The sequence below is a fragment of the Lagenorhynchus albirostris genome, chromosome 15 (genome assembly GCF_949774975.1).
Source record: "Lagenorhynchus albirostris chromosome 15, mLagAlb1.1, whole genome shotgun sequence".
NCBI classification, from domain to species: domain Eukaryota; kingdom Metazoa; phylum Chordata; class Mammalia; order Artiodactyla; family Delphinidae; genus Lagenorhynchus; species Lagenorhynchus albirostris.
Genome location: NC_083109.1, coordinates 36,071,735 through 36,098,121, shown reverse-complemented (window position 1 = coordinate 36,098,121; position 26,387 = coordinate 36,071,735). Strand labels below are relative to the sequence as shown.

The following is a 26,387-nucleotide window of genomic DNA, read 5'->3' as shown; positions in this document are numbered from 1 at the left end:
TTAGAGTTGCTTAAAAATTCCAACTCCCTATAGGGTTGGTCTTAAAAGTTTCTTGCATAAATCAGTCTCTTTGGGTAAAGTGCAATCTTTCAAAGATGTCCTTCCCATTTTTAGCTTCCCAAGATGGTGGCTAAGTCTCTATAGAACTCTGTGTCTTCAAAGTGGGAGAAGAGAGGGTGGCAGGCTTCCCTTACATCCTCGCAGGTCTCTGCTGTGAAGGGGCTGTTCTAAAATTCTCCATGGACAAATGCCTACTGGCCATTTGGGGTGATTGATTGGTAGCCACTGCTTGAGTCCATGGTCTGGGCCAATGAACCTGGCGGGACGTCTGTCTTGTTCTTAGGCTTCCACCGGCCCCCTCACCACCACTGTCTCCCATCACTGGGGCACTCAGGAATGCTCCTGTCCCTTCTAAGGCACACATGATATGGGAGCCGTGAGCCCTGTCCAGAATCTTCCAGATTTTGGCCCAGAGAGTAGAAGTCAGAGAGGTACATACAAATCTTACCTCCTGCTCTATCCTCTCTCCCTTCTTTTCCCCACAATTCCTAGGGTTGGAAAAGGCAGGCTCTCCTCTTCCTCTTGTCACATCCTGAGTGCTAGGGTGGGTGTTTACTAAGGCTTAGCCCTTCAGGCCTGGAGTTAAAAGAAACTAAAGAAATTTGGAGAAATCCTTTCCTCTCCTGAAATCTCACTTTTGCAAGATTTCTGCCCTGCTAATGAGGGTCTTCTCCTTAAGGGAGTCCCAGCCTTGCCTCTCCTGGAGCCATGACTCCACCAGGGTGGAGTGGGGTGGGGTGGATGGCAGAGAGGGAAGGAGGAAGCTTAAAAGGAAAAGAAAATATATCAGCTTATCATGTGCAAAATAATTTCACTGCTACACAAGGCGGAGTGAATTCTAATTACAGGATGGTAAATGCGAAAGTCTCTTGATCTATAGATGCTTTCGTGTGGCAGCCATGCAGGCTCTGTGCCCTTCTGGACCAGCTCTGAAGACCACAATCAATGTACTAAATGGCAAGAGAAAACAACCTAACCTTTAAACAGTGTGTAGGGAAGCTCTTTATTGTTCTTGATAGTTCTGGATAATTGATGTTCCACACTCATTAAGATATTGTCCTTCTGCTGAATACTGATTCACCAGAGGAAAACACAACCCCGCCAACCAGTAAATGGGTGAAATCTCTTTTTCCCCATTCTTCCCTGGCAATCATGTTATTTAGTAATCTCATGATAAACTAGACTGGACCATAGGTTAGAAGTACTCATTCATCGCTCTTCAAATGGGTTTTCCCCCAATTCCTGACATCCCTCATTACTATTTCAGATTTCTGCTTCTCTTCAAGTCTAGGCTTCGAGAAGAGTGGTAGGTAAGCTATCTCCTATTCCTTGCCTCCTGTTCATTCCACTCTTGTTTTGCTCCACTCCCACATTTCCCGTGACCCCTCACTCACACCCAGGGCACCAATAACCTCCTGGTCATTAAAGTCAAAGGACACGTGGTCACTAAAGTAGCGTCTACTGAGTCGTGTAGGCACTATGTATCATTGCCTTCATAGGAATGCCTTTTATTCTTCTTGGTTTCCCTCCCAACTCACAGGTTGTACCTTTTCTGTCCCTTTCAGGCTTTTTTTTCCCTACCAGACTTCTTAAAATGAAGAGTTATCTGGAACTAAGTCCTGGGATCCTTTCTTTTTTCCCTCTCTATGCCAAGGATTTTATCCATCCTATGCTTCAATTCAACCTAGGTTCATGATTCTCAATTTTTTGTGCATGTAAGTTACACCTGGAAAATGGGTGAAAACTTCAAGTCACTTAATCTTTTCTGCTTGAACATCTTCTTCTCTCATCACCCTCATAACAGCCTCATACAATATGATGATGATAAAAGAAATCATAAGTGAACATGGTTGTAGTCAGAAAGCAAGAGGTACCGGGTGTCAGTCTGGAGTGAAAGATGTGGGCAGGCACTGAGTGCTGTCCCTCTGTGACCTCAGACAAGTCACTTTCACTTCCTGGGCTGCAGAGTTTAGAGAACATAGGTGTGGCTTGATTGCAGTTTTAATAAAAGATTGAATGAGAATTGGCATTTCATTTTCAAAGGCTGTGCCACTTTTTACTTGGAATAAAAGCAACCTTGGAGAGAAATGTTTCCTACAGAAAATAAAACTTCATCTGAAAACTGTTATTTACCCCAGCAATTTTCTATTCTATTTCATTTATTGTTACTTAAAACTTAGCAGAGAAAAAAAATGGCCTCTTTATGGGCTTCCCTGGTGGCACAGTGGTTGAGAGTCCGCCTGCCGATGCTGGGAACAGGGGTTCGTGCCCCGGTCCAGGAAGATCCCACATGCCGCGGAGCGGCTGGGCCCGTGAGCCATGGCCACCGAGCCTGCGCGTCCGGAGCCTGTGCTCCGCAACAGGAGAGGCCACAACAGTCACAACAGGGAGAGGCCCGCGTACCGCAAGAAAAAAATGGCCTCTTTATAACGAACAAGTCAAGTGTTAGCTTAGTATTCGCTGTGGGGTAGTATTAGCAGTGGGAGGGATATTATGTTACAGCTGAGGCAATTTTCGTTTGGAAGACATTGCTGAATGGGTGAGAAAAATTATGTCAATGCTAGGCTTAGGTTTGAGGAGACTTTTCTGTTGCCCACCCCCGAAATATTTTATATATGCTGGGCTTGAGAGTTCATAGGTCAGCAAGGCAGCACTGAATCTTTCTGGTGGAAGAAACCTAGAAAAAAAACGGTTTAGGGGCTTCCCTGGTGGCACAGTGGTTGAGAGTCCGCCTTCCGATGCAGGGGACGTGGGTTCGTGCCCCGGTCCGGGAAGATCCCACATGCCGCGAAGCGGCTGGGCCCGTGAGCCATGGCCGCTGAGCCTGCGCGTCCGGAGCCTGTGCTCTGCAACGGGAGAGGCCACAACAGGGAGAGGCCCGCATACAGCAAAAAAAAGGTTTAAAAAAGGTAATAAATTATGTTTCAGTAGAAAGTTTTGTATACAAAGGACGGGTAATAATGTTTGCAAAAGGAACTCTGCACAATTCTGGGAAAAACCTATGCCATAAAACAGTAAGGTTTGTGCCAGTGGCGTACTGGTGAATGTTGAATAGGCTGTTCTCCTAGGGAAAAAAGAGCCTGGTTTGTGGCATTTGTTGATTTCCATGGTGTAAATATACTCACTGTAGCCAATTTCAAGATACCAATGTGAGGACCCTGAACAAAGAGTTAGGAAGAGGTGTGTGGTAGGAATCCATTGCAGTGACCCTACAGGCACCACAGATGTAACTTACCTCCAGGGCACAGGCAATAGTGAAATGTCTTAATTAATTAGCAGTGGTGAGTTTGGGATATTTGTTACCTTTGTTTTTATTTTTTGTTTTATTTTCTTTTTCTTTTTTTTAAATGGAAGTATAGTTGATTTACAATGTTGTGTTAGTTTCAAGTGTACAGCAAAGTGATTCCATTTTATGTGGATTCTTTTCCCTTATAGATCCCTTTGTTTTTAGTATGATATGTTTAATTGTAAATCTATATAATTTACTTTTCAATGGTGTCTGTGTTTAACAACTGGCTCACAGAATTCCTGGAAAATTTAAAAATGAGTTCCTCTGAGCTAGTATGACCAGCTCCAGCTCATCAATGGTTTGTCCTCATAGAATAAAGGAAAATTATTACTGTTTGCTTAAGGAATATTTAATTACATTCGAGTTCTGAGAGGTGGACACTTTGCTTTAGATGTGTTTTTGCTTGTTAATTTTCCAGAACTCTATGTTATCTATTAATAGACAAATAAAAAACAAGGATTAAAATCATTGGATGCTAGATCAGTAGGTGATCGTTTTCTATATATGTGTGTGAGCTGAGTGTGAGGTATATATCTCCTTTTCTCGGGGTAAAAAAAGAAAAACAGAAAAGAAGATATTTGCTTATTGAAACATGTTTTATGAACTGAATTGTGTCCCCTCAAAATTCATATGTTGAAGCCTCATTGTATGTGACTGTTTTGGGAGATGGAACCTTTAAGGAGGTTAAATGAGGTCATAAGGGTAGGGCCCTAATCTGATAGAACTGGTGTCCTTATAGCAAGAGGAAGATACACCAGAGTTTCTGTCTCTCTCTCTCCCTCTCTGTGCATGACTGCAGGTCAAAGGCCACGTAAAGACACAGCAAGAAGGCACCACCTGCCAGGAAGCGAGAAGCCTCACAGAAACCACCCTGCTGGCCCCTTGATCTTGGACTTCAGACTGCACAACTGTGAGAAAATAATTTTCTCTTGTTTAGGCCACCCAGCTGGAGATATTTTGTGATGGCAGCACAGACTAACTAATACAACATGTGAATTATGAAATTACATGCAATTCCACAGCAGTAATGTGATCCTTGCACCTCAGGCTTTGTCACAATGTCATGAGGAATTCCTTCCTACCTGCTCCTCTGCTGGATAAACTTCCACTTCCTCCTGTAGGTCAAAGGTTACCAGCTCTGGGAAGCTTTCCTTGGTTTCCCCAAGAAGAGTCAGCCCTTCCTCCCCTGTAAAGAGCTCTATTATAATAATGATCATAGTGTTTGGTCCCAACACAAATCCTTTGTAGAAAGGTACATTACATTAGAAATGTAGATTCAGCATCTTATCTTCCTGGGCTGCCCATATGTTAGCCATACCGCTGTTACACTTAAATTTAAATGAAATTAAATATTCAATTCCTCAGTTGCACTAATCACATTTCAAATACTAAATAACTACCTGTGGCTCCTGCATTGGACTCTCAGACAAGGAACATTTCCATCACTGCAGAAAGTTCTATTGACAGTGTTGCCCTAGACTGTAATTTGAGGTGGGGGGTTGGTAAGGTTGCATCTTTTTACATCCTTTTGTTTTCCCAGCATGCAGCCTAGTGCCTGCTATGCAGTAGCATTCAATAAATATTAGTTGATTTAAAGGAAAAAATTAACACTATTTATCTAGTTGTAGCTACTTAAGCATTCATGGTTCCTAGAGACCACAGGAATGAACACATATATAAAAATTTATTTTTATTACTGACAAGTAAAAGAAAACTAAGCAATTTTCATTTTCCCTGGGATGAGAAAACCAACATGCAGAATTAAGATATAATTATAGAATTTCCCTCTCAGGTGTTCATATAGCAATCTATAGTTGTTAACTCAGAAGCACAATATCGATTCTAATTTATTTTTTCTAGGTCATCTATGCTCCATTGTTCTATAACTGACCCTATGGACTCATTAAATCTTTCAGCATGATATTTATGCAACCTTGTTTAATGAGTCCTCCAACACCTTGAAATCTCTGGATCTCATACCTATTATTTTAGTGGCAAACTTCTGAGTTTAATTAACCATATTCTTCATGGACTAAAGGAGATCATAAAAAGGTCACCCAGTTGGTACACAACTCCCTGCTTGCAGGCAGCCTCTTTGTTGCCACATTTAAAGATCTTCAAAGAGACATAGAATAACCCTTGGGAATCCCTTTAGGTCTTTAGATATTCTACCTCTCTCGGAAACTTTTGTTTCTTGCTTAAATCTTTCACGATTTAGTCCAAAGCAGTTCTCCTCACTCTAACTCCAGAGCAAAAGGAGAACAGGGTCATCTGTCACATGCTCCGGAGAAGCCCCTTTCTGTGCTTTAACTGAGACGTAGATACAATCTAAAAGGAGATATTGCTTTTCCTAATGTTCCTTTGGATTTCCTAGTAACCTCAGGGTAAATAGTAGGGCTGAGTAAATATTCTTTGAATGAAAAAAACAAAAGCCATAAAAATAATCCCTTAACAAATACAAGTAGACCATGGCACAGAGACTAGTGTGGACCCAAACTTCTTTCTCATAATCCAGGACAGGACTTTTCAAGTGGGAGAAGTAGGTGTTAGTTAACAAGGATGCTGTTCTAGAGCTGGGGGAAGAGAAGGATTTAAGAGGGGAGAATGTGGAGAGAAAATGTGGAGGGAAGGGGATCTCAAGAGAAGCAAGCCCACTGGGTCTCTGGTTGAGCTCAGCATCAGTACCCGTAAGCTAGGTGCCTGTGAGTGGAGATGTGAGGGGAGAAGGCAAGTCAAGGTTGGGAGGAGGTGAGGGTGTCTGACCTCAATCCCGATGCGTCACACAGGGGAGCAGTGCATGTTCAGCAGGTAGGGAAGAAGGTTGTGTCAAATCCTTTGAACCCACCCATGCAGGCACCACCACGCCTCAGAGTCCCCCTTCTGCTTGGCAGTGCTTTCCCGCTGGATGCGGTGAACACAGAAAACAGCTGCCCACCTCTCAAGTACAGGCTTCCTGGAGGTAAGGTCTGTTTTCACTGGGCTGGAAGTTTTCTAACATCTAGTCCTGAGAGATGTTCTTCTCCCAGAAGTTTGTTAAAAACAAGTGATTTTGAGAAACTTGAACATCCTGCCCATGATGGTTAATTCCTTTGCTCCTGTGACCAGTCTGGGGGCTAAATCCCTGGCAAGATTTGGTCATGATCTTGTGGAGGCCGGGGTGTCCCACCAGCAAACAAAACAGGCTTTGTTATATGTGACAGGTGTCTACCCCTTCTCACCACTCAGAGACCTGCCTCCTTCAACAGAGAGGCTGGGAGTTTCTCCACTCTACATATGAGTGTACTGAGGCACAGACGGTGGACCCTTATTGCTTGCCTGCCCACGAAATGTGAGAAAGTGATCTCACAACCCTGACAACTAGATCACAAAATCATAGCTTCTGATATTTACTGAGAAAACTGAAGGATACAAAACATGGGGTCTCCAAGGTTTGGCACTTCTTGTATGACTTTAGTAAAGTAATTAACCTTTAAAAACTTTAGTTCCCTCAACTGCACAATGGCAAGAATAAGATGACACATGTAATATGCTTAGAAGGTGCTTGTCAACATAGTAAGTGCTCAGTAAATGTTAGTTCTTCTTATTCTTATTATTTAAGTGTCAGGAAAAAAATGTTAATGTCCTTCTATGGCCTTGAATTGCTCTTTATTTGTTTTACTGATTGTAGGAACTGTGGTTTTCATGCATTTGTACTCCCTATTGAAATAGCTATAGCTTAGAATAAAGCAAGCACTTAATACTTGACATAAATTTATGATTTTCCAAAGCTATACCAATAGCATTTTTAGAAATTGGTCATTTTATTTATTTATTTATTTTTATTACCTTTTTTTTTTTTTTTTTTTTGCAGTATGCGGGCCTCTCACTGTCGTGGCCTCTCCCGCTGCAGAGCACAGGCTCTGGACGCGCAGGCTCAGCAGCCATGGCTCACGGGCCCAGCCGCTCCACGGCATGTGGGATCCTCCCGGACCAGGGCACGAACCCGTGTCCCCTGCATCAGCAGGCAGACTCTCAACCACTGCGCCACCAGGGAAGCCCACCATTATTTTTTTAATTGGTCATTTTATAGCTCTTTACCTAAAGGTTAATACATATGCACAATGAGCAAACATCCCTGTATGTTTTTTTTAATCTTGCTCTACAGTAATTTGTATTTATTAAAAAATAGAAGTTACCAGGGTTAAAAGTATGACTAAGCTGTTCAGCTTCACCTATTAATCTTTAGTTGATAACAAGGAATATATTTTTATCCCTGAAGGTTTGCATTCACAAATTTAAAAATGTGAAATTTCAAGTATTTATATGATGAGTATTCTTGGGATCAATTTTATAGTAAAAACTCATTCTTTTCTGGCAAATGTGCGATGGCTTTATGTACAATTACTTTTTATTCATTCATTTTGTTTTCAGCTTTAGTCTATCAATGGAGATGTTTAAGGTGTGGAAGGAACATTTGGGGAAATATTAAATATGGTATGAAATATACTTTCTGTACACTGCTATAAAAGAAGAATATTTTGTTCTTTTTCAAATACAAAATAGTGTAATTATTTTTTTTCTATTTTAGCAATGAGACCTATTTTTCCATGGAAAATGTGAAATTGGTTTATTTTTATGTTGTCTTTTTATATGTGGGAAGCTAAAGGGGTCAAACTAACTATGTGACTAAAGAATTTTTTATAATGTCCAGGTATTGTGGGAATATCTATCTCTTTTGAAAATAATTTTTTGCTAAGTAGGAAGGTCAGTTGACATTCTGAATGGAAAACAAGTTGTGAACCAGCCATCACAAGCCTTATGGAGTACAGGGACACAAATGTAACCTTTACGTCTCTATTGCATTTTTTTTGAAAGACAAAACCCAAGTCATGTGTCTGAGCTCCACTGTCATTTACCTCTTCTGAGAGAATTCAATACTCTACCTGGGTTGTTAAATGTTTCACAATAACTCTCAAAAATACCAGGACAGGAACAGCAAGTGCAGCAAAACACAATCCGATGATGCTTATAATGGATGACTTAAAAGGTAGCCTAAACATTGATAGCCCAATGAGGAAGACAGCTTCAAGGTCCCCCTGACATCTTCCTGGGGAAATTGATAGTACTCGCCCCTCCTCCACCCCACCTTCCAATGTGAGTTTTATCACAAGGTCACCACAGGGACGAGATCATCACTGCTGGGAGGACATGGACAGAATTCATAGCTAAAAGCTAAGGGCGTGGCTTAGCTCTCAAATGACATTCTCTGCTTCTCTTTCTAGTATAATAATCAATAGTACAAAATAAAAAGATATCAAAGGGTCAGGCTCTTGATTAGGCAAAAAAATTAAAATATAATAAAACACCATGAAGGCAGCTTAAAGCTTTTCCTTGCAGGTGCTCCAGCCAGGAGGAAGGAATATACTAGATCCCTGCTAGTCAAATGTGGTCCCTGGAGATGTGGCATCCAGGACATTCCCTGGGAGCGAGTCAGAAATACAAATCTCAGGTGCCATCCAGACCTCCTGAAGCAGAATCTGTATTTTCATAGGATCTCCAGGTAATTCATTTTTTCATTCAAAATGAAAATAATTGAGCTAGACCATCACTGTATGTGGCAATTGATATAAAGGATGAGAAAGAACTTACACCTCTTTCTCAGTAAAATTGTTGTTTTCACTAATTCTTCAACATGTTTCTGAACTGCACTGCTTCACAAGTCAACAAGTGCTTGAAGACAAAAACATTATAAATCTCACTACAACCCTGTTTTCCATATATCAGAATAGAAGTTTTTTTTTTTTTTATAATCACTATAAAGCCTCTTTTCTCCCTGAAATATACACCCATTGCAATGGCATAGTCCAGTTTTCTTATTAGCAAAGGAATCCAATAGATTTCATGATGTATTATTTCCTCTAGCAAGTTAAAGTCCTCTTTAATTTTCAAGCTTCAATTTGCTCTAGCCAGCAGCCCCTGGCCCAAGCATCCCTATTGGTTAGATATTTTCAAGAGCTCTTGATTCTAGAGAATCAGGAACTCCTGAGCTATCCCCTTAACTCAAAATACCGTTTAGGAATACAATGACTTTTACTGTAGTTTTAAAAGGAGGGGTGTGGTAAATTGAGTGGAGTGAGTCAAGAAGACTCCCTGAGGGTTAATTTAATCCCATTGGATTTTAAGGTAATATGATTGGAAACCAGTACTGTGAGAAGGAGGAATTTTAAAAATGTTTCAAAAGTGGAAATAATAGTGTGAGTGTAAGAGAGAAAGATCAAGGTCAAAGGGGAAGCCAATTTAGCAAAGAGAGAAACAAAAAGACAAACGAAGAAGAAGAAAATATGGAAGAATGGAATTTATGTCAGGAGGAGAGAGAACAATGATGAAGCAATAAATACCTGAGGAAGACACATAAAGATGAGGGATGCATCACCCACCCGAACTATAGCAGGAAAAAGATGGGAATGTAAAGAAAGGGGGGGTGAAGAACAAAGGAGCAAGTCCACGATGCCTGTAAACCGGATGGCTACACGCCACCCTTCTCTCAAAAGCAACCCCTCCCATCCTGTCCTACCTGGCCGGAAGGACACCGGTCTCACTGGTCATCACTTGAGAGCTTGAGGGTTGGGGGGAGTAAAGTTGGGGGAAACAGAGGGATCCTCATGGCAAGTTTCCGACAAGAATGAGGAGGAACCGTCCCCCTGTGTGGAAAAAAAGGGAGGCTGTCATTTTTGTGACATTGAAACTGATTTCTGAGTCATCTTCTGTTTCAAATTATCTGTCTGGGAGTTCTCTTGGAATGCCTTTTAGTATGGAGATTTAAAACCTCAAGCTCCTTTATCTACTCCAACATTTCCCATCACAAATGCAATGGAATTGGCAATTGAATTCTCTTTGGTTCTTCTCTACCTTTGTAGGAATTAGATGTTAAATATGATCACAACTACTACTTTTGAGAAATTCTCCACAAAATCCCACTACTGTCAAGAAACCTGAGAAAAGACTGCACTGAGTCGTGGACAGCAATTGAACAATGCAGCCCGATGAGTCTGAGCTTAATGGCTTTACTTTTCTTTCTCCAAGAAAGAGAACTATTTTTTAACACACAAAATTAGTTTTGTTAGCCCTCGACATGTTTCATTCAAAAAATATGTATTGAACACCAACTACGAACCAGGAATTTCTCCTGGATGCTTAGAACTCAAGAGCACCAGTGAACAAAACAGTCAAAGCCCCTGCTATCATGGAGCTTACATTCTAATGGGAAGGGACCAACGCTGAGTGACACACTTAAGAAAGAATTCAATGACCTAATGAGAGGTGACAAATGCTATAAACACCAGAAAGTAGAGCAGAATAAAAGGGAAAGGAGATGCCAGGGATGGGAGAGTGGTGGAGGGTGGTGTAAACTTAATAGTGGTCATGGAAGGCCTTTTTGAGAAGACAGATTTGAGCAAAGACTTGAAAGACAGGAGAGAGTTGCCCAAGCATACACTTGGGAAATGAACATTTTGGGCAGAGGAAAGAGTCTGTGCAATAGCCCAAGGTGGCACTGTCCTGGCTTATTGGGGCCCAGCAGGGAGCCCAGGATGGCCTGAGCAGAGAATATGTCAACAAGGAGATAAAGAGGGGCTGCAGCTGAGTGGGGTCAGATCATGTCAGACCTTGAGGACTTTTATTCTGAAAAATATGGGAGCCATGGAAGGGTCTTGAAGAGAGGAGTGGTCTGATTTATGTTCTCAAAGGATGACTCTGGCTGCCACGTTGAGAATTGATTGTGAGTGTCCACACGTGGAAGCAGGGAGACCCCTTAGGAGGCTATTTAGAAATCCAGGTGAGAGATGGCGGTGGCTTTGGCTAGGATGGTTTACCTGCAGTTGGCAGCTTAACAATTATAAAGATGTCCTAACTGCTTCATAATATTTTGCAAGTCCTAGGGTTGCTTTGATTCCATTGAAAACAAAGACCCCTGTAAAAAATTTAAGAATTAAAACAGCTCATTTTGTATTTCCCAAAACCTAGTGAAATCCTTTTCAACTAAAGCTAGAAGTTAACATATTTCCTGTTTTCTGTATGTCACAAAAAACATGTACATTCTGCTGGCTACTATCTTAGACATGAATTTCCATATACTAGCATGATTAACTAGGTCAAAATCTATTTTGATGCCCAAATGGTTAAACACTCTAAGATTCCCCCCAAGTGTATCAAGTTGTGTGTTTGTGTGTGTGTGTGTGTGTGTGTGTGTGTGTGTGTGTGTGTGAAATGGCCATAGAGAATATGTAGTGGAGAATCTATCTAAACTATCAGAAATGTGATGAACTGTTTACTATTCTATCATAAATATTAGCGAAAGATAAAACCAACTCTATTGATAAAACTCTTTGAAATATTAAAATATTATTTGTATTGCTTTCAGCTACAAATTCAAATTCCCTGTCAAATTCAAAGATTATCCTCAGCAAATGATTATAATAAATGCAAAAGCTTGTGTCAATTGATTTTTGCTGACAGAAGATGTATAATCAGGACTCTAAGTTGTAGATTTGTTACATTAATTTGGCTTTAGACATAATACATGGAAAATAGAGAAAGTGACTCTTGCTCTGAGAAATTGCTTTCCTATTTTGAACTGAAACTTTCTTCAGCATATGCCCTTTTGCATTAGACTTTTCTCTAGTCTCCACATACTGCTTCATCAAATATTTCAAAGCACTAATACATTTCCTCTTTGGATATTCTACAGGTAAATATTTCTCTTGGTTTGAGTTTGGCCATTCCTCCCCTTAAAATGTTGAAGGTCATAGAAAAATCAGATAGTGGTTTCCTGAGATCAATTAAATTTTTACATTTAATAATGTGTTTGACTATTTTTGTTATGCTGGTTATACCAAAGCAGGGGTTTAAAAACAAACTAGAGATACATTTGGAACAAGACATCTAACGTGTGTTGGTAAAATTCATATAAATTGTGCACAATGACAGGCACACGGAGAAGAAACAGAAGTAAATCCCAAAGGTTTTGTGGGCTATCCATAGTTGTGGACTTCCAGTTTATGGTGGGAAGGCAGATGAAAGTCAGTGAGATTGAAGTCCATCTCATCCTATCCCTGATGCTAAACTCAGTGCTTGTTGGGAAGACTCAACCCCATCAACACAAACACTGGTTACTCTAGCAGGTTGTGGGTATTGTCTTTGGATCCCCTCCCCTCCATCCAATACGCCCATCACCATACTCCCATATTTTCTCATCTTTAGGAAAGGAAAATAAAGACAAAAGAAGGGGAAAGAAAGTTAATGGGATGGAGAAAAGGGGGAGGAATCAATGGCATACATGGGAATCTCAGTTCCAATTCTATTTAAATCTCAAACTCAGTTGTCTTGCAGGGACCAACAGATAACAGAATTCCATGAAGCAGCCTGGGGAATGCCCTACAGGCCTAAGGAGCAGCCTCTTCTCCACTCTAGAGATTTGTTTCCATGTTGGATCCCTGTAATCATATAATCTAATTTTTAAAAAGAAAACAAATTAATAAGAAAATTTCTGATTTAAAAATAATAGTGTGATGATTTTGTAATGTGCCAACTTGGCTAGGCTGGACATATGCCAGGGTTTCCTTCCTGTATGTTCCCCGTTAGAGTGGGTTACAAGGAAGACTCTCCCAAGAGTTGGAGGGCTGATGAGAGAGGCAGCATCCACTTTGTAACACACATGCACTGTTGCTGATCTGTTGACTTGTCTTGTTGGGGTGAAGCAGCAACTGGGCCTGTAATCACTTTTCCTTCTCCTTGGGTCTTCCTTTAGATTTTCTGACTCCTGGGTCAGGTGTGTGTGTGTGTGTGTGTGTGTGTGTGTGTGTGTGTGTGTGTGTGTGTGTGTGTGTGTATTCAGCTCTGTGACAGAATTTCAGCTTCTGCAGGTTATCCTAGTTGCCAAGCCCACGCATGGTCTTCTCTTCCAGACTGCCTGCGTGCCTGCCTGCCAGGGTCCAGCATTAGATGGAGAGATGGCCTTGTGGAGATTGCATAGCCTTCCCCCACAATTACATGAGCCAATTCCCTGTAACACACACACATAATCTGCTACTGGCTCTGCTTCTCTAGTTGAACCCTGACTGATACAGATGTTCAGATGATGTCCAAACTGACACTATGTGGGAATTTTATATTTCTGTTAATGGCTGGTTAGGTTATTTGGGCCATCTTTCTCACTGAAAACAACTAGAAAAGATGAACTTGATATTAAAAACTATATTCTTTAAAGAAACTAAGAATCACAAAAATTTAAAGAATGATCAGGCCCAAACTCCAAGGAACATCAAACCTAGACAGGTAACAGGCAGGGAAGCTGCTTTTGTCCTGACAGCCTTTTGCTAATGCTGGATATTTTGATTTCATCTTTTGACAGCCTTCTAGGATGAGGACAAAATTCAAAGCCTGTGGCTGGCCAGGAATGAGGAATCTCACAGGAAAATTTCCTTACTATAAGCCAGACACACAAATTGTAGATTTGAAAATAAACCAAATAGAACTTCTAGAATTACATAAAATACAAAAGCTGTATATAATTAACTCAGTGGATGAGTGAAGTAGCAGTATAAACAAAGAATTAGGGAATTAGAATAAAGGTCAGAAAGAAAATTGTCCACAGGGTACCATAGAGAGGCAAAAAGATGGAGTATGCTAGAACGAGTTAAAAGAGGAGATGGAATAAGAAGGTCCATTTTATTTTATATGTAAATAATGTGATGGAAGGAAATTTTTAGAAAGTGTGATGGAAGCCAATTTGCTGACATGATAGCTGAGTTTTTACAGAAATGATGAAAGCTATCCATCCAGCCACCTCAAATGCATATTTAGATACATTATAGAAATTTGCATAAAACATAAGAAAAAATTCTAAATGCAAGCAAAGGAGTAAAAATACAAGTTATCACCAAAAGAATTACACTAAGACTCACAATTAACTTCTCAATAACAAGAGAGACCAGAGGACAGTAGAATCTCATCTTCAATGTGCTAAAAGAAAATAGCTGCCAACCTAAAATTTTATACCCAGTGAAAATACCATTCCAGAATAAAGCTAAAATAAAGACATTTTCAGAAAGAAATGAAAACAAACCAAAAAACCCAAGGAGTTTACCACCAGTAGACTGTATAAAAGGAACTTCCAAAGGATGTAGAAGATAATGATCCCAAATGGATGATCTGAGACACAAGAAAGAATATCTAGCTAAGAAGCCTGTGAATGAATACTGCCTGTATAACATAGAATAATAATGTCTTATGGGTTTAGAAATCTATAGAATTAAAGTAAATTTCAAAAATAAATCAAGAGGAGAAAAATGGAGTTAAAAAAACTGTTTTAATATTTGAGTATTTCCTGAAGGAAATCAAGCATGTGTAAGTTTTACTTTCAAGAAAATAGTGAATGACTATATATTTTTTAAAAGGCAATTCTTCACACTGAAACAAAGGAAAAGGAAATTTCTTACACACACACACACAAACAAAAAAGCAAACCACTGGGTAGGCCAGCCAAGCCTTGACAAAGAGTAGAACATACAAGGTAAGCAGCCAGTTAGCACTCTTTGGTCTGGCTTTTAAGAGAGGGTCCAGTGGTTGTTGGCAGGGAGAATGCACATTTCCCCATCAAGCAGCAGAGGATTAGAGGAGGCACAAATGAATCATGGAAAAGAGAAGCATCTACTTTAAATCCCCAAGGTAGTCTCTTTCTCCCTGAGCACTGTGAAGGCAGTACTGAAATAGTTGCATTTAGGGTTCTGTCTCAGGACCCAGCGGTGGGTCTGACAAGACTAACTTCACGCAGAGGGAATGAGTCACTCATCCTGTTACAAAGATGTCAGCAGGGAAAGGAGGAAGATCAGTCTATATTCCCCTGGTGGAGGAAAAAATAAAGCCAGTAGCTACATGATGAAATGTTTTTTGGGTAGAAATCAAAATGCCCTAAAGCTTCTTGGAATTCTCTCTTGCTGATGAGCTATATAAAAACAGAAAACCTGTGTGCTAAGAAGCATCAAAGACAAATTAAGTGTCAGAGAAAAAGTAAATTACACATTTATTGACTGCTTTATGAGGTTATGGAGATGGTTCATTAAAAAGTCCCCTCAAAAGATGATTCTTCTTGTAATGAGAGCCCGTAGCTGCAAAGTGATCAATAGACATTGGAATATTCTCAGCAGATTCAGGGAAACTCCTGATTAACGACGTTTCAACATGTTAAAATAAATCTCTTTGAAGTGTTCAGGAAAAAGGCAGAACGTCCTTTTTATAATGAATCAATTCTGAGTTGAACACAACCACAAAAGGTGTGTTTCTTTGCAGTGGCAGTTGGGTCCTCCAGTTTTTTCTAACACCATTTGTACACATAAACCCTTTCCTATTGGCTTTGGCAAACCCAAGTATGGAAATCCCAATGAAACCAATTATGTCACTGAGTTGAAAGACTGGTTAGAGTTTATTGTGTTCATCTTAAGAACTCTGAAGCTATGGATTTCATAGCTTTGCTATGGATTTGCTATGGATTTCAAAGCTTTGAACAAAGCTGAAAACAGCATACACTCAGGGACTGAATCAAATATCTCACTGCTAAGGAACATGCAGCTGAACATTTCTCCAGGATTTAGAACTCTACTGAAAAGGAGCTGAGTATTCCCTTTTAAGGACTTTATAAATTTCAGTACGACTTATGTACAGGAATGCACGACATAATTTTATGTCAAATTGAGAGCCAAAATGTTTATCTATTGTATAAGTTGCCTCTAAGGATCACCTACGTCCAATTTCTTCAACTCCTTTAAAAATTACATACAAAAGGAAAAGATTCACTGAATCTCTTTCTGAATGGGAAAAATGGACTCTACACATAAACTTTCACATTGTGGAGTTGGTCCAATTTGGTCCCCTACCAAATACAGACCAGCAGGATGGAAGTTCTTCGTCCATGTGTGTAAATGAAATGGACTTTTAACCTGGTTTTGATTGAGGCACATTGTTCTGTTCTGTAGCATCATGGTAAAAATGTTTGGAACTTGAGTTAATCCTTCCAGACCGTAAGTATGGTTGAGTAAAAAGCTACCCTTTCAATTAATCTACATCTGTTAACTTGCTCTAAATCTAGCCAGAACTCCTTGCCACTGAAGAACTATTGTGTTTCACCAATTGGATTTTCAAATTTCTTTGGTTAAAAAATTGTTTTATACTTGTTTGTTCACTTTTAAGCAAACAAGTTGTTTGGTTACCAAATGCTTGGAAAATCACACAGATTGTGATTTGGGGTTCAGGACAACTGCAAATAGTGACACTAGGAGAAAATAGGAATGGAAAAAGAGCACCCTCTTGTTTAAGAGGAGGTTAGGAACATAAAACACATGATCACATTAGTTAGAATAAGTGGATAAAGAGGAAGTAAATGTTATAATTGACAGTAAGGTGAAAGACACTGATGAATGGGAAGAGACATGATGCCATATAGTGTATGTTTTTGCCATAAGTGAAAGATTAGCCTTTCTTGGTTTCTAGTTAAAAACTGCTTATCCCACCTAAAAAACACTTGAAGGAGGAACTCTATTCCCCTCGGCAACTTCTGGCAAAGTTTGGCATGCTTTCCTCTTCATAAGAAGATTGCAACTATCTTTAATATTACCTACTACAGTGTCAACTCAATTTCCTTGTCCAACATTGAGTGATGGAACAGTTCATAAATTTCTAGAGGTCATAAAATCACCCCGTTTCTCATCCTTCTGACTGAATGGAACTCACTCGGTTAACCTCTTTTATAGGTACTGCTGGTCATTCATTTCCTTGAGTTGCTCCTCTTTCTATTTTGTTTCTACTTCTGTTAATTTCCCTCATATCTATGTCAGGTATCAAAGGCTACTCCAATACTGATGTGAAGAGGGATTATTTCAAAGCCAGTGCTGTTCTATTTCTAGTCCACATCCAGTAATTATAGGAGCACAGATAACTGCTCTGCTGGCCTGGCCTTTCATTTGCTCAGTTTTGCCATCCTGTGTTTTGGTCTTTCTCCACATGACCTACACTTGATCTTATTGTTTTATTTCACTGTTTATTATTCCTCTTTCTGGTCACGGTCATTTCCCTTTATTAGCCACTGTGTCTTACAATATTAACAGTCATGGTTTCTTATTATATTATTAAAGTCATGGTTCCAAAGCACAAAATTTTTAAGCCCTGAAGAAAACCTCTCAATAAATGCTTTAGTTTGACGTGCAACCAACAATCTTCAAGGGCAGCCTTCAAATCCAGACACAATAAGATGGTCATTAAAAGCAGCCTCATGGGTGAAAAGCAAAGAGAAATCATTGTGGTACCTATTTACAGTCAAAAATAAAGGCAACAGAATGACTAAAAATTCATAGAAACACTTCAGATCTCTTTCTCAGGGGTCAAAAAAGAAACGGAAAATTGCTATACATATGGTAGGGTGCACACTGTTAATTACCTACCCAACTATTATCTCTCCTCTATTTTTTTGATAAGAAAACATCAGTTTTGTTCAGGTACCTGTTGATCATGGAATTGAAGAGAAGGTGAAATCCCTCTACCCTTTTGAGTAAGTCTTAATTACTCTAAGCCAATCATGAAAATTACATTCTTATGCTCATAATTGGTTTAGGAATGGACATGGACACAATTCTAGCCAATGAGGGGAGGTCTATTGAGGAGATTTAGGAAAGTTTTCCTCAAACCTATAATCAGTTACAAGATGAAGGTTATGATGCATGGAGCTAAGGCAGACGTCTTGTGACTGTGGGTTTACAGCCTGGGGATGAAAGGCAATTAACTGTGGAAATTCTGAAAAATACCCTGATTCTTGATGAGGTTATTGAACCACTAAATTAACTATTCTTCAAGTTTCAATACCTCTGAACTTCCAGTAATGTGACTTACTAAATGATATTACTGCTTAAGCCAGTTTTAATTGGGTTTTCTGTAAAGCTGCTGCTGAATACATCTGACTGATAAATTATCCAACAGTTATTAGTTCTTCTAATGTTTGGTTATATCCAGTGAAGAAATGTACTACTAAATTTGATTTTAATCATGGTAAGCTAGAGCAGTAACATAAAATCTTTGTAGGGTTATTTATACTGAGATTTATGTAATTTAAACACATTTGTGATCACATTTTATTTATGAGTAAAGTAGCTGACATTTTTGAACAAAAATGAAAACACAACAAAAATTGTGGGAATAGCAATATTTTCCAAGAGAGATGTTTTAGAAATATAAAAACTGGCTAATGAAATATCAACCATAAGCTAAAATACCATACCAGTGTACAAAGTAATGACAAATTGAAATTCAGACAACATGGATTGAAAATGTATGTATTTGAATATATCACTCATTATTCTTAAGGTGTTTCTGAAATTTCAGTCAAACCTGGATCTTTGGCTCCAAACCTTTGAGCATTTAAAAAAAAATCAATCCTAAATGGAAAATACTGCAAAGTCTAAAATTATGTTAAAATGTATTCTACCTTACTAATGCATAATCAACTTGAGAGGGTGGCTAAGAATATTTAAATTGTATTTATAAAAAAACATTTAAAAATGTATTTTTATATAAAAATTAAAAACATAAATTATTTATATAAAAATGAGCAGCATATCTCGATAACGATTAATTCTTAGATTTTCACTACTGTTTGAGAATCTGTATTCCCAAGCCTAAAAACTTTGTGTAAAAAATATTAAATAAACATTCTGCCCAATAAATAATAGCAGAAACAACCACAAAAATATATTTTAAATTAGCCACAAGCAATCTATAAGAAGTATATTGAACAGACTATACAATGAAACAAAGCTAACATTTGATCTTTGCAGAAATGTAATAGCCGTGCCTTTTAGAGTAGATATTTTAAACTGCAGATGGAAGAACAGGAAAACGGAAAAGCACGTTTTTCACAACAGAAAAATATTCAATGATGAATCAAAATGGATAGAATGGTCTAAAACTGAGATTATGCTAACCTGAAAGTATTTGATTTACAGATATTCAGTTGGTTTAAAGTTAATATTCAAGGAATGATTGACTTTGACCAAATAAGCATAAGGTAATTTTAAAGTGGAGCCCCAATAAACTATTATTATGGGGGAAAAACATTTGTTTTTTTCTGGTTTATGAAAATATTTTGTTAAATTAAAAACCAGGGTGACTTTGGTACAAGACATCCTCTGCTGGACAGAGTCTGCCATTACAATATTACATCATCTGTTTAGAGCTGAAGAAACTTGTCTAATTTCTCTCTTTCCTGGTGGGGAGGTGGTAGTGGTGGTGGTGGGGAGGTATGCTTTAAAAATATCTATGCCTGAGCTACATCCCAGACCAACTGAAACCAAATCTCAGGATCTGGGTTTCGTGCATTTGCAATTTTTAAAGATGATCGGTGATGAGCGCTTACTGAATATTGCTATCAAGATTTTTACCATCATTGAGAAAGTTACATGAGTTTCACATGCAAGAACTGGTCTGAGACTGTGTGAGACATACCTGAACTAGGGAGGTTTTATTCTAATTAAATGGAAAGAAAATGAAATCACTGTGTATTATTATTCCGTTCAGTTTACCTTGGGCTTTTCGTCCAGGATCTGCTGACGTATCTCTTTGTGTTTCTCTACGAGTTTTTCTTGCCGTTTACTTTGTGCCTCTTCTAACTATAAGAAAGTTACAAATAAAGTCATTTTCATCTAAACATTCAACTGAATGTTTTCAGAAAAAATTAAAACCTTTTCAGATCTGTGGCATATGTTTATTTCATATCCTGGTCAAGAACTGACCTTATAAGGGTAGGAGACTGCAAGTATTGAAGCTGGGTGATGGGTACACAGAGGGTGGGAGTGAGGTGATCGATGGATTATACCATTCTCATATTTTTGTTAATGTTTGAAAATGTCCATAATACCAATTTAAAAATTAATGAAAAACCTTTGGAGGTTGCCACCTCTCTACTGTTGGTGACAACTAAAGTTTCTTTTGTGGAAGGTACCCTTGACATCATGTTTCTGGGTTCCTGACTCTAGAAATGATTCTTAATGTCTATCTTCAGATGAACCTTTCTACACAGAGGTTTGCAATTAAACTTGCAGAAACACTGATTACAGACTGGCTGCTCTGGGAAGTAGCTCTGCTGGGTGCTGGTGATAAAGAGTTACAATGAAGCATGGCTTTTCTCTCCATAGGCTTACATGGTATTTATCAAACATTCATACATGGTTTGCAAAAGAGAGAGATACTCATCGGCATGACATACCCTCTTGATGTACTGCACCACCTCCTGGATGTATGACCGGATCATCTCTGTCTTTTCCCTGAAAGCAAATGACAAAAAGATCATTATATGAACTCATCCGTCATCAACAAACATGGGAACCTCAGGCTTCCAGATGAAAGTTTACAGAACTCTCAACATCCTTCTTACTGCTGCAAGGAAGGTACCAATCTGCCAGCTCTGAACAAAGGTCAGGTTCCACCCAAGGCACAAGCTCTGTTTTCACTAAATGCCAGGAGGGTTGTCTGACAATATCAGAAGTGAAGATTTAGCCTTTCCCTTAGGGTGGGTCTTTACTCAGCCTTCACCTACAGGCCCTGTGGGCACCTCAATCCTTTATTGAACTGCTCTTTGAGTTCACTATGAAAAACCTTATAAAAGGGATCTTCAAAAAGGTTAATTAGAGGAGAAATTTCACAGATGGGTCTTTGTATGGTTGGAAGCTGTTATTCTGCTGTAGAATAATTCCCGGGTAAAAGGTGGGAGAAAGGGGGTTCTTTCTACTTACTCTTCCATCTGGCTTTTGTCTTTGGATTTAGCTTCTGTTATCTTCTCCTGCCTCTTTTTATCCATTTTCTTCTTTAATTCCTTCTTCTCTCTGAAGGCAAAATGGAAGTAAAAGGGAAAAATGGTCAAGCAAATAGCAATTGGTGTTTAATACATTTACATACACAAATCCATTGTAATGAGAATGAAGGCTTACTTCTCACAAATTTCTTTAAGCTTCTTTAACTGATTATTCTGACATTCTTCAGCAACATCTGTCAATTTTTGAATAAGCTGAGGAAAGAAAATGCAAGTTGACTATTTTACATTATCACAAACAAAGCACTTTTCCCTTCCTCCCCCTCCACATCAAACAACGGTATCTGAGGTTAGAAAATCTGATGTTTAACAATAGTTAAGGGACTTCCCTCGTGGCGCAGCAGTTAGGAATCCGCCTGCCAGTGCAGGGGACACGGGTTCAAGCCCTAGTCCGGGAAGATCCCACATGCACGGAGCAACTAAGCCCATGCACCACAGCTACTGAGCCTGTACTCTGGAGCCCATGAGCCACAACTACTGAAGCCCGCACGCCTAGACTCCATGCTCCACAACAAGAGAAGCCACCGCGATGAGAAACCCACACACCACAACGAAGAGTAGCCCCCACTAGCCGTAACTAGAGAAAGCCCGCACGCAGCAATGAAGACCCAATGGAGCCAAAAATAAATTAATTAATTTTAACAAAAAACAATAGTTAAAATCATCAGACATCTTACATAGGCAATAAGGACATAATTTTCAACCATTACATTATCTAGGTTTTAATATGAAATTCTTCTTCTTATCTGTTTCTAATTAAACAGGATTTCTTAAATTATTGGGTTAGTTAACTGCAGCTTGTCTTTGCCAAGTGCAAAGACAACGAACAGTGTGAACCCAGGTACCAATCCCCACTCTATGACTCACTACAACTATGACTTTGGTCATGGAGCCTATATTTTCTGAACCTACATTTTCTTGGTTATAAATGAGATAATCAATGCCTTTATGTCTTGGAGGTACTATGAAGCTTAAAATAAAACTGAGTGTGATACAAATGTAAGATGTAATCAACTGTAAATTATAATTCTTGGTTTCCAGCTTTCATTCCTTGCTTAATTGCTTCAAGAATGACATGAGTTACCCATCTTAGAAACTGATGTTTTTGTCCTGTGTGGGTAACTTCCAGTCGCTTCTCTTTCTTTATTCTACATGAAGAACTTATGGAACCTTCTGCCATTGCTCAGGCAGCAATAGCAACTGGACTCAACCCTTCTTACTGGAGCATCAAATAGATGGTGTGGGCTTCCTACGAAAGGTCCATTCTGTTCCCCAGAGATGGAGATTCTCACATATAGCAGACTGAGTTAACCAGTTATACATACATATATATATATATATATATATATATATATATATATATATATAGTAGCTATGACAATACCAAGGCAATATAATCATAACACTAGCAAACTTTCATTGGTAATTTACACATGCCAGGCATAGTTTGAAGAGTTTTAAATGTATTAACTTATTCAATCCTAAGAATTGTCCTGTGAGGTAAGAGCTACTGTCCTCATTTTACATATGAAGATACTGACACAGGGGACTCAAGTTCTGGGCTCTTGTACTTGGTGGTACTTGGCAGAGCTGAGTACAAACCCAGATAAATCAGCCTCCGCAGCTTGTGGCCTTCACCACTCTCCCAAGCTGCATTTTGTTGTGATTTTAGAAATTGTTTTAAAAACCTCTTCTTATCTAAGAGAATAAAAGAAATCGAGGGAGAAATTCTCTCACAGAATTACCATAAAGAATCCACATTAACTTGACATTAACATGAAATTTGATGCACTCATCTGTGAAGTGGATTAAATCTGAACAAATATTAACTGGAGCTTGGGCCAGCAGAAAGCCTATTTGAAACCATTGAAAATCATTCAAAAGAGGTTGCCTGATCATGACTGTCACAATTAAAGAAATCATGAAATACTGCAGTTTAGTAATGCCATTTATCAAACCATCTAGATGTAAAATCCTGCTGTGCAAAGACTCTGACCATTTCCTTGAGGATTCCCGCAGCACCTCTTTTCTAGCTGAGGGGTACACACAGGGCCTTCGCCTCCCCAGAGGACCTTTCTCCTCCCCCGTCCAGCCTAAGGAGTTAGAGGGTTATCAGGGGAGCCCCAACCTTGGTGGCAACATCAGAATCCCTTGTGAGCAACTTCTTAAAAATACACATTCCAGGACCTGTTCCTAGGCCTATGGACTCCACATGTCTAGGGGCAGGGCCTGGGAATCAGTGTTTTCAAAATCTCCTCAGATGATGTGGATTCTTTGCCAGATTTAGGGAGTCTCAGTGAGCTCGTCCTCCTTCTATAGCCACTGCTAAGTCTCCCAGCAACACTTCTGAATTCAGTGACATTCATGCTTCTGTTTCTGTGTTCTCATCTCCATCATTCACCCTAGTCCAGAATCGTTTCTTGATTATGGCAGCACCTGTTCACATTTACCGCTTTCCTCCTCACTCCTGCCCTCTTCCTCAGCAATATCAACATCCAGGCAATGAAGCCACTGAGCCTGAGATCTCCCAGCCCTCTACCCACTTGATTCTGAGTTTTATTTCCATTTGTTTTCAGCCCCCACACAACTGCCAACACCAACTTCCCTCAAGGTTCTGCAAAAGTTTCCTGTCTGCTGCATCCCCTGGCCTTCCTTTTTGCCCCTCCCTTGCACCATCTGTACTTGTTTTTTATTCTTCTCAGAACTAATTCCCACCTCCTTTGCTCCCAGAACACACACCTTTATCTAAACTATTCAAGTTAGCCACAATTCAACAAATATTTATCAAATGCCTACTAAAGACCTGGCATTATTCTAGAAACACTGAGCTGATGAGTTGGCTTTCTAGATCTTGCTACTCAAAATATAGTCCAGGAGCCAGCAGCATTGGCATTACCAGGGAACACAGCAGAAATGCAAATTCTCAGGCCCTAACACAATGGACTAAACAAAAATCTGCATTATAACAAAATTCCCAGGAAATTCATATGCACATTATTGGGGAAGATGGAGACAGTTTAGAAGAAGCCCTCTGTTATGCACTGAATGTTTGTGTTCCCCCAAAATAAATATATTGAAATCCTGACCCCCAGTGTAATGGTATTAGGAGGTGGGACCTTTGGGTGATTTGGTCATGAGGGTGGAGCCCTCATGAATGGGATTAGTGTCCATAATTGTAAAAGAAACCACAAGAGCTCTCTCACCCCTTCCACCACGTGAGGACACAGTTAGAAGAAAGCTCTCTATAAACTGGGAAGTGGGCTCTCACCAGACGCCAAATCTACTGGTGCCTTAATTTTGGACTTCTCAGCCTTCAGAACTGTCAGAAATAAATATTCATTGTTTAAGCCACCTAGTCTCTATGGCACCCTCTCAAATTCCCTCTTTTCTGTCTCAAAAGAGCTGCAGAACTTTATGTGCATTGTCTTCATTACCCAAGACTCAGCTTCCTCACCTCTGAGTCAGGGATAATGTTTCCTTCCTGGGGTGGTTGTGAAAGCTGGAAGAGAAGACACATGTGTGATTCCTAATAAACCAGGTCATAGGTTCTTAGCTTGGTTTCCTTACCCTTCCTTCCCAGAGGAAGGTTTTCCTTTGCTTTTTGTCCCATCTTCTTCTCCTTGTGGGAGGATCACCATTTCACTTTCTTCTCTCAAACTTTCTTCTGCACTGGATACATTCATTCCCTTTGCCTAAAAACACATCTCTATTTTCTTATCCTCCCAGAACCCTGAACTTTTGTTCTACCTTTGACCTTCCTTTCCTTTCCATCCCTAAAATGGAAGACCAATGGCTGCTTCCAAAGCTGCAATGCCCCACTGCCACAGTCTTCAACCCCACCATCTCTTCCATTCCAACTACTGGCATTTATCTGATTTTGCTTTAAGATTACAAAAACTTTTTTGTTACTAAACTCATTGGCCATGTCTCAGGATGAACTTTTATTATTCTAGACATTCATAAATTTTCTTAGCTCATTGTATCCTTAGGATCTCAGTAATTTTTTCATGGCACCTCCGAGGCCAAAAGAAATAAAAGAACAGTTCCATTTATTTATTAAATGGTTAGGTCCAAATAATAGTAGTACTTTGCACAGAATCCAACAGATGTTGCTCTGTTTCCTTCAAAAACATAAAATATCCCACAATACCCCTGTGAGTTCAACGTGGTGCTTCAGAGTGACGTGGCACATGGTTTGGGAATCGTGACTTTATCCTTTTGATAGGATGCCAGCTGCCAACCACTCTCATAAGAAGCTCTCTTTCCTTCATTTACAGTATCTCCAGCAATTCCCACAGTCACTCTTCTCTGATTCTTTTAAGTGCTTCAATTCATTTCTGCATCAACTGCCTTTGACCGTCTCTGGCTGAGGATGGCTCACCAGCATCTCAACATCTTTCACAGAAGGCAAGTCATCGTATTTTCCCATTAAGTATCATCACTCAGGTTAAAAGTGTGCATTACATTTGACTGCCCTCTTGGGTGCTTTCCCCATCTGTTGAGTCCTGGAGAATTGTCACCATGTTATCTCTTGGCTTTGTGTTAACAGCGCTCTGGTGTAGATCCTCATTAACTCCTGTCTGGACTTGGCAAGTATTCTCTCCCTGCCCTCAGCCTCTCCTTATTCTTTCTGCTCCATATCACAAATAGTATTTTTTGTATGTCCCGAGCCTTAACTGGCTCTGTATCCTCAAATACGTTACACTCCAGCTCTAAATTTCCTTTCCTGATTAGCATTCAGCACACTCAATAAACTAGGCTGTATTTTACTCTCAGACTGTCTGGGCACATACCTGCTTCTATACTTTTTCTCATGTTATTTTTCCACCTGAATGATATTCCCATTTGAATGAGAGACAGCACAGATGTAGGGCATTCCCATGGTTGCAGAAATTCCACTGGACTGTGCTGCTCAACTCCTGATAAGGGAGTAGGCACCAGCCAGTGGTTTTTTGGACACCAGGCTCTACATAAAATAGGCACTCAAAAATTATTGTGGGGCTTCCCTGGTGGCGCAGTGGTTGAGAGTCCGCCTGCCGATGCAGGGAACGCGGGTTCGTGCTCCGGTCCGGGAAGATCCCACATGCCCTGGGCCCGCGAGCCATGACCGCTGAGCCTGCGCGTCCAGAGCCTGTGCTCCACAATGGGAGGAGC

At 39.7% G+C, this 26,387-nt stretch overlaps 1 protein-coding gene across 6 annotated transcripts in view; it reads right to left on the bottom strand.

The window, feature by feature from the left end:
• PLCB1 (phospholipase C beta 1) overlaps positions 1-26,387 on the bottom strand; it is a 753,511-nt gene that overhangs the window by 125,600 nt on the left and 601,524 nt on the right. For 5 of the 6 annotated variants that reach the window (XM_060122834.1, XM_060122832.1, XM_060122831.1 and 2 more), the window contains exons 28-32: positions 21,352-21,428; positions 21,157-21,246; positions 20,631-20,688; positions 19,948-20,034; positions 9,903-10,029 (exon numbers count right to left, since the gene is read on the bottom strand). In XM_060122834.1, the coding sequence (XP_059978817.1) occupies positions 9,934-10,029; positions 19,948-20,034; positions 20,631-20,688; positions 21,157-21,246; positions 21,352-21,428 (408 nt within the window). In that variant the 3' untranslated portion in view covers positions 9,903-9,933. The remainder of the gene's footprint in view (positions 1-9,902; positions 10,030-19,947; positions 20,035-20,630; positions 20,689-21,156; positions 21,247-21,351; positions 21,429-26,387) is intronic. The other variant, XM_060122829.1, reaches the window with a different exon arrangement.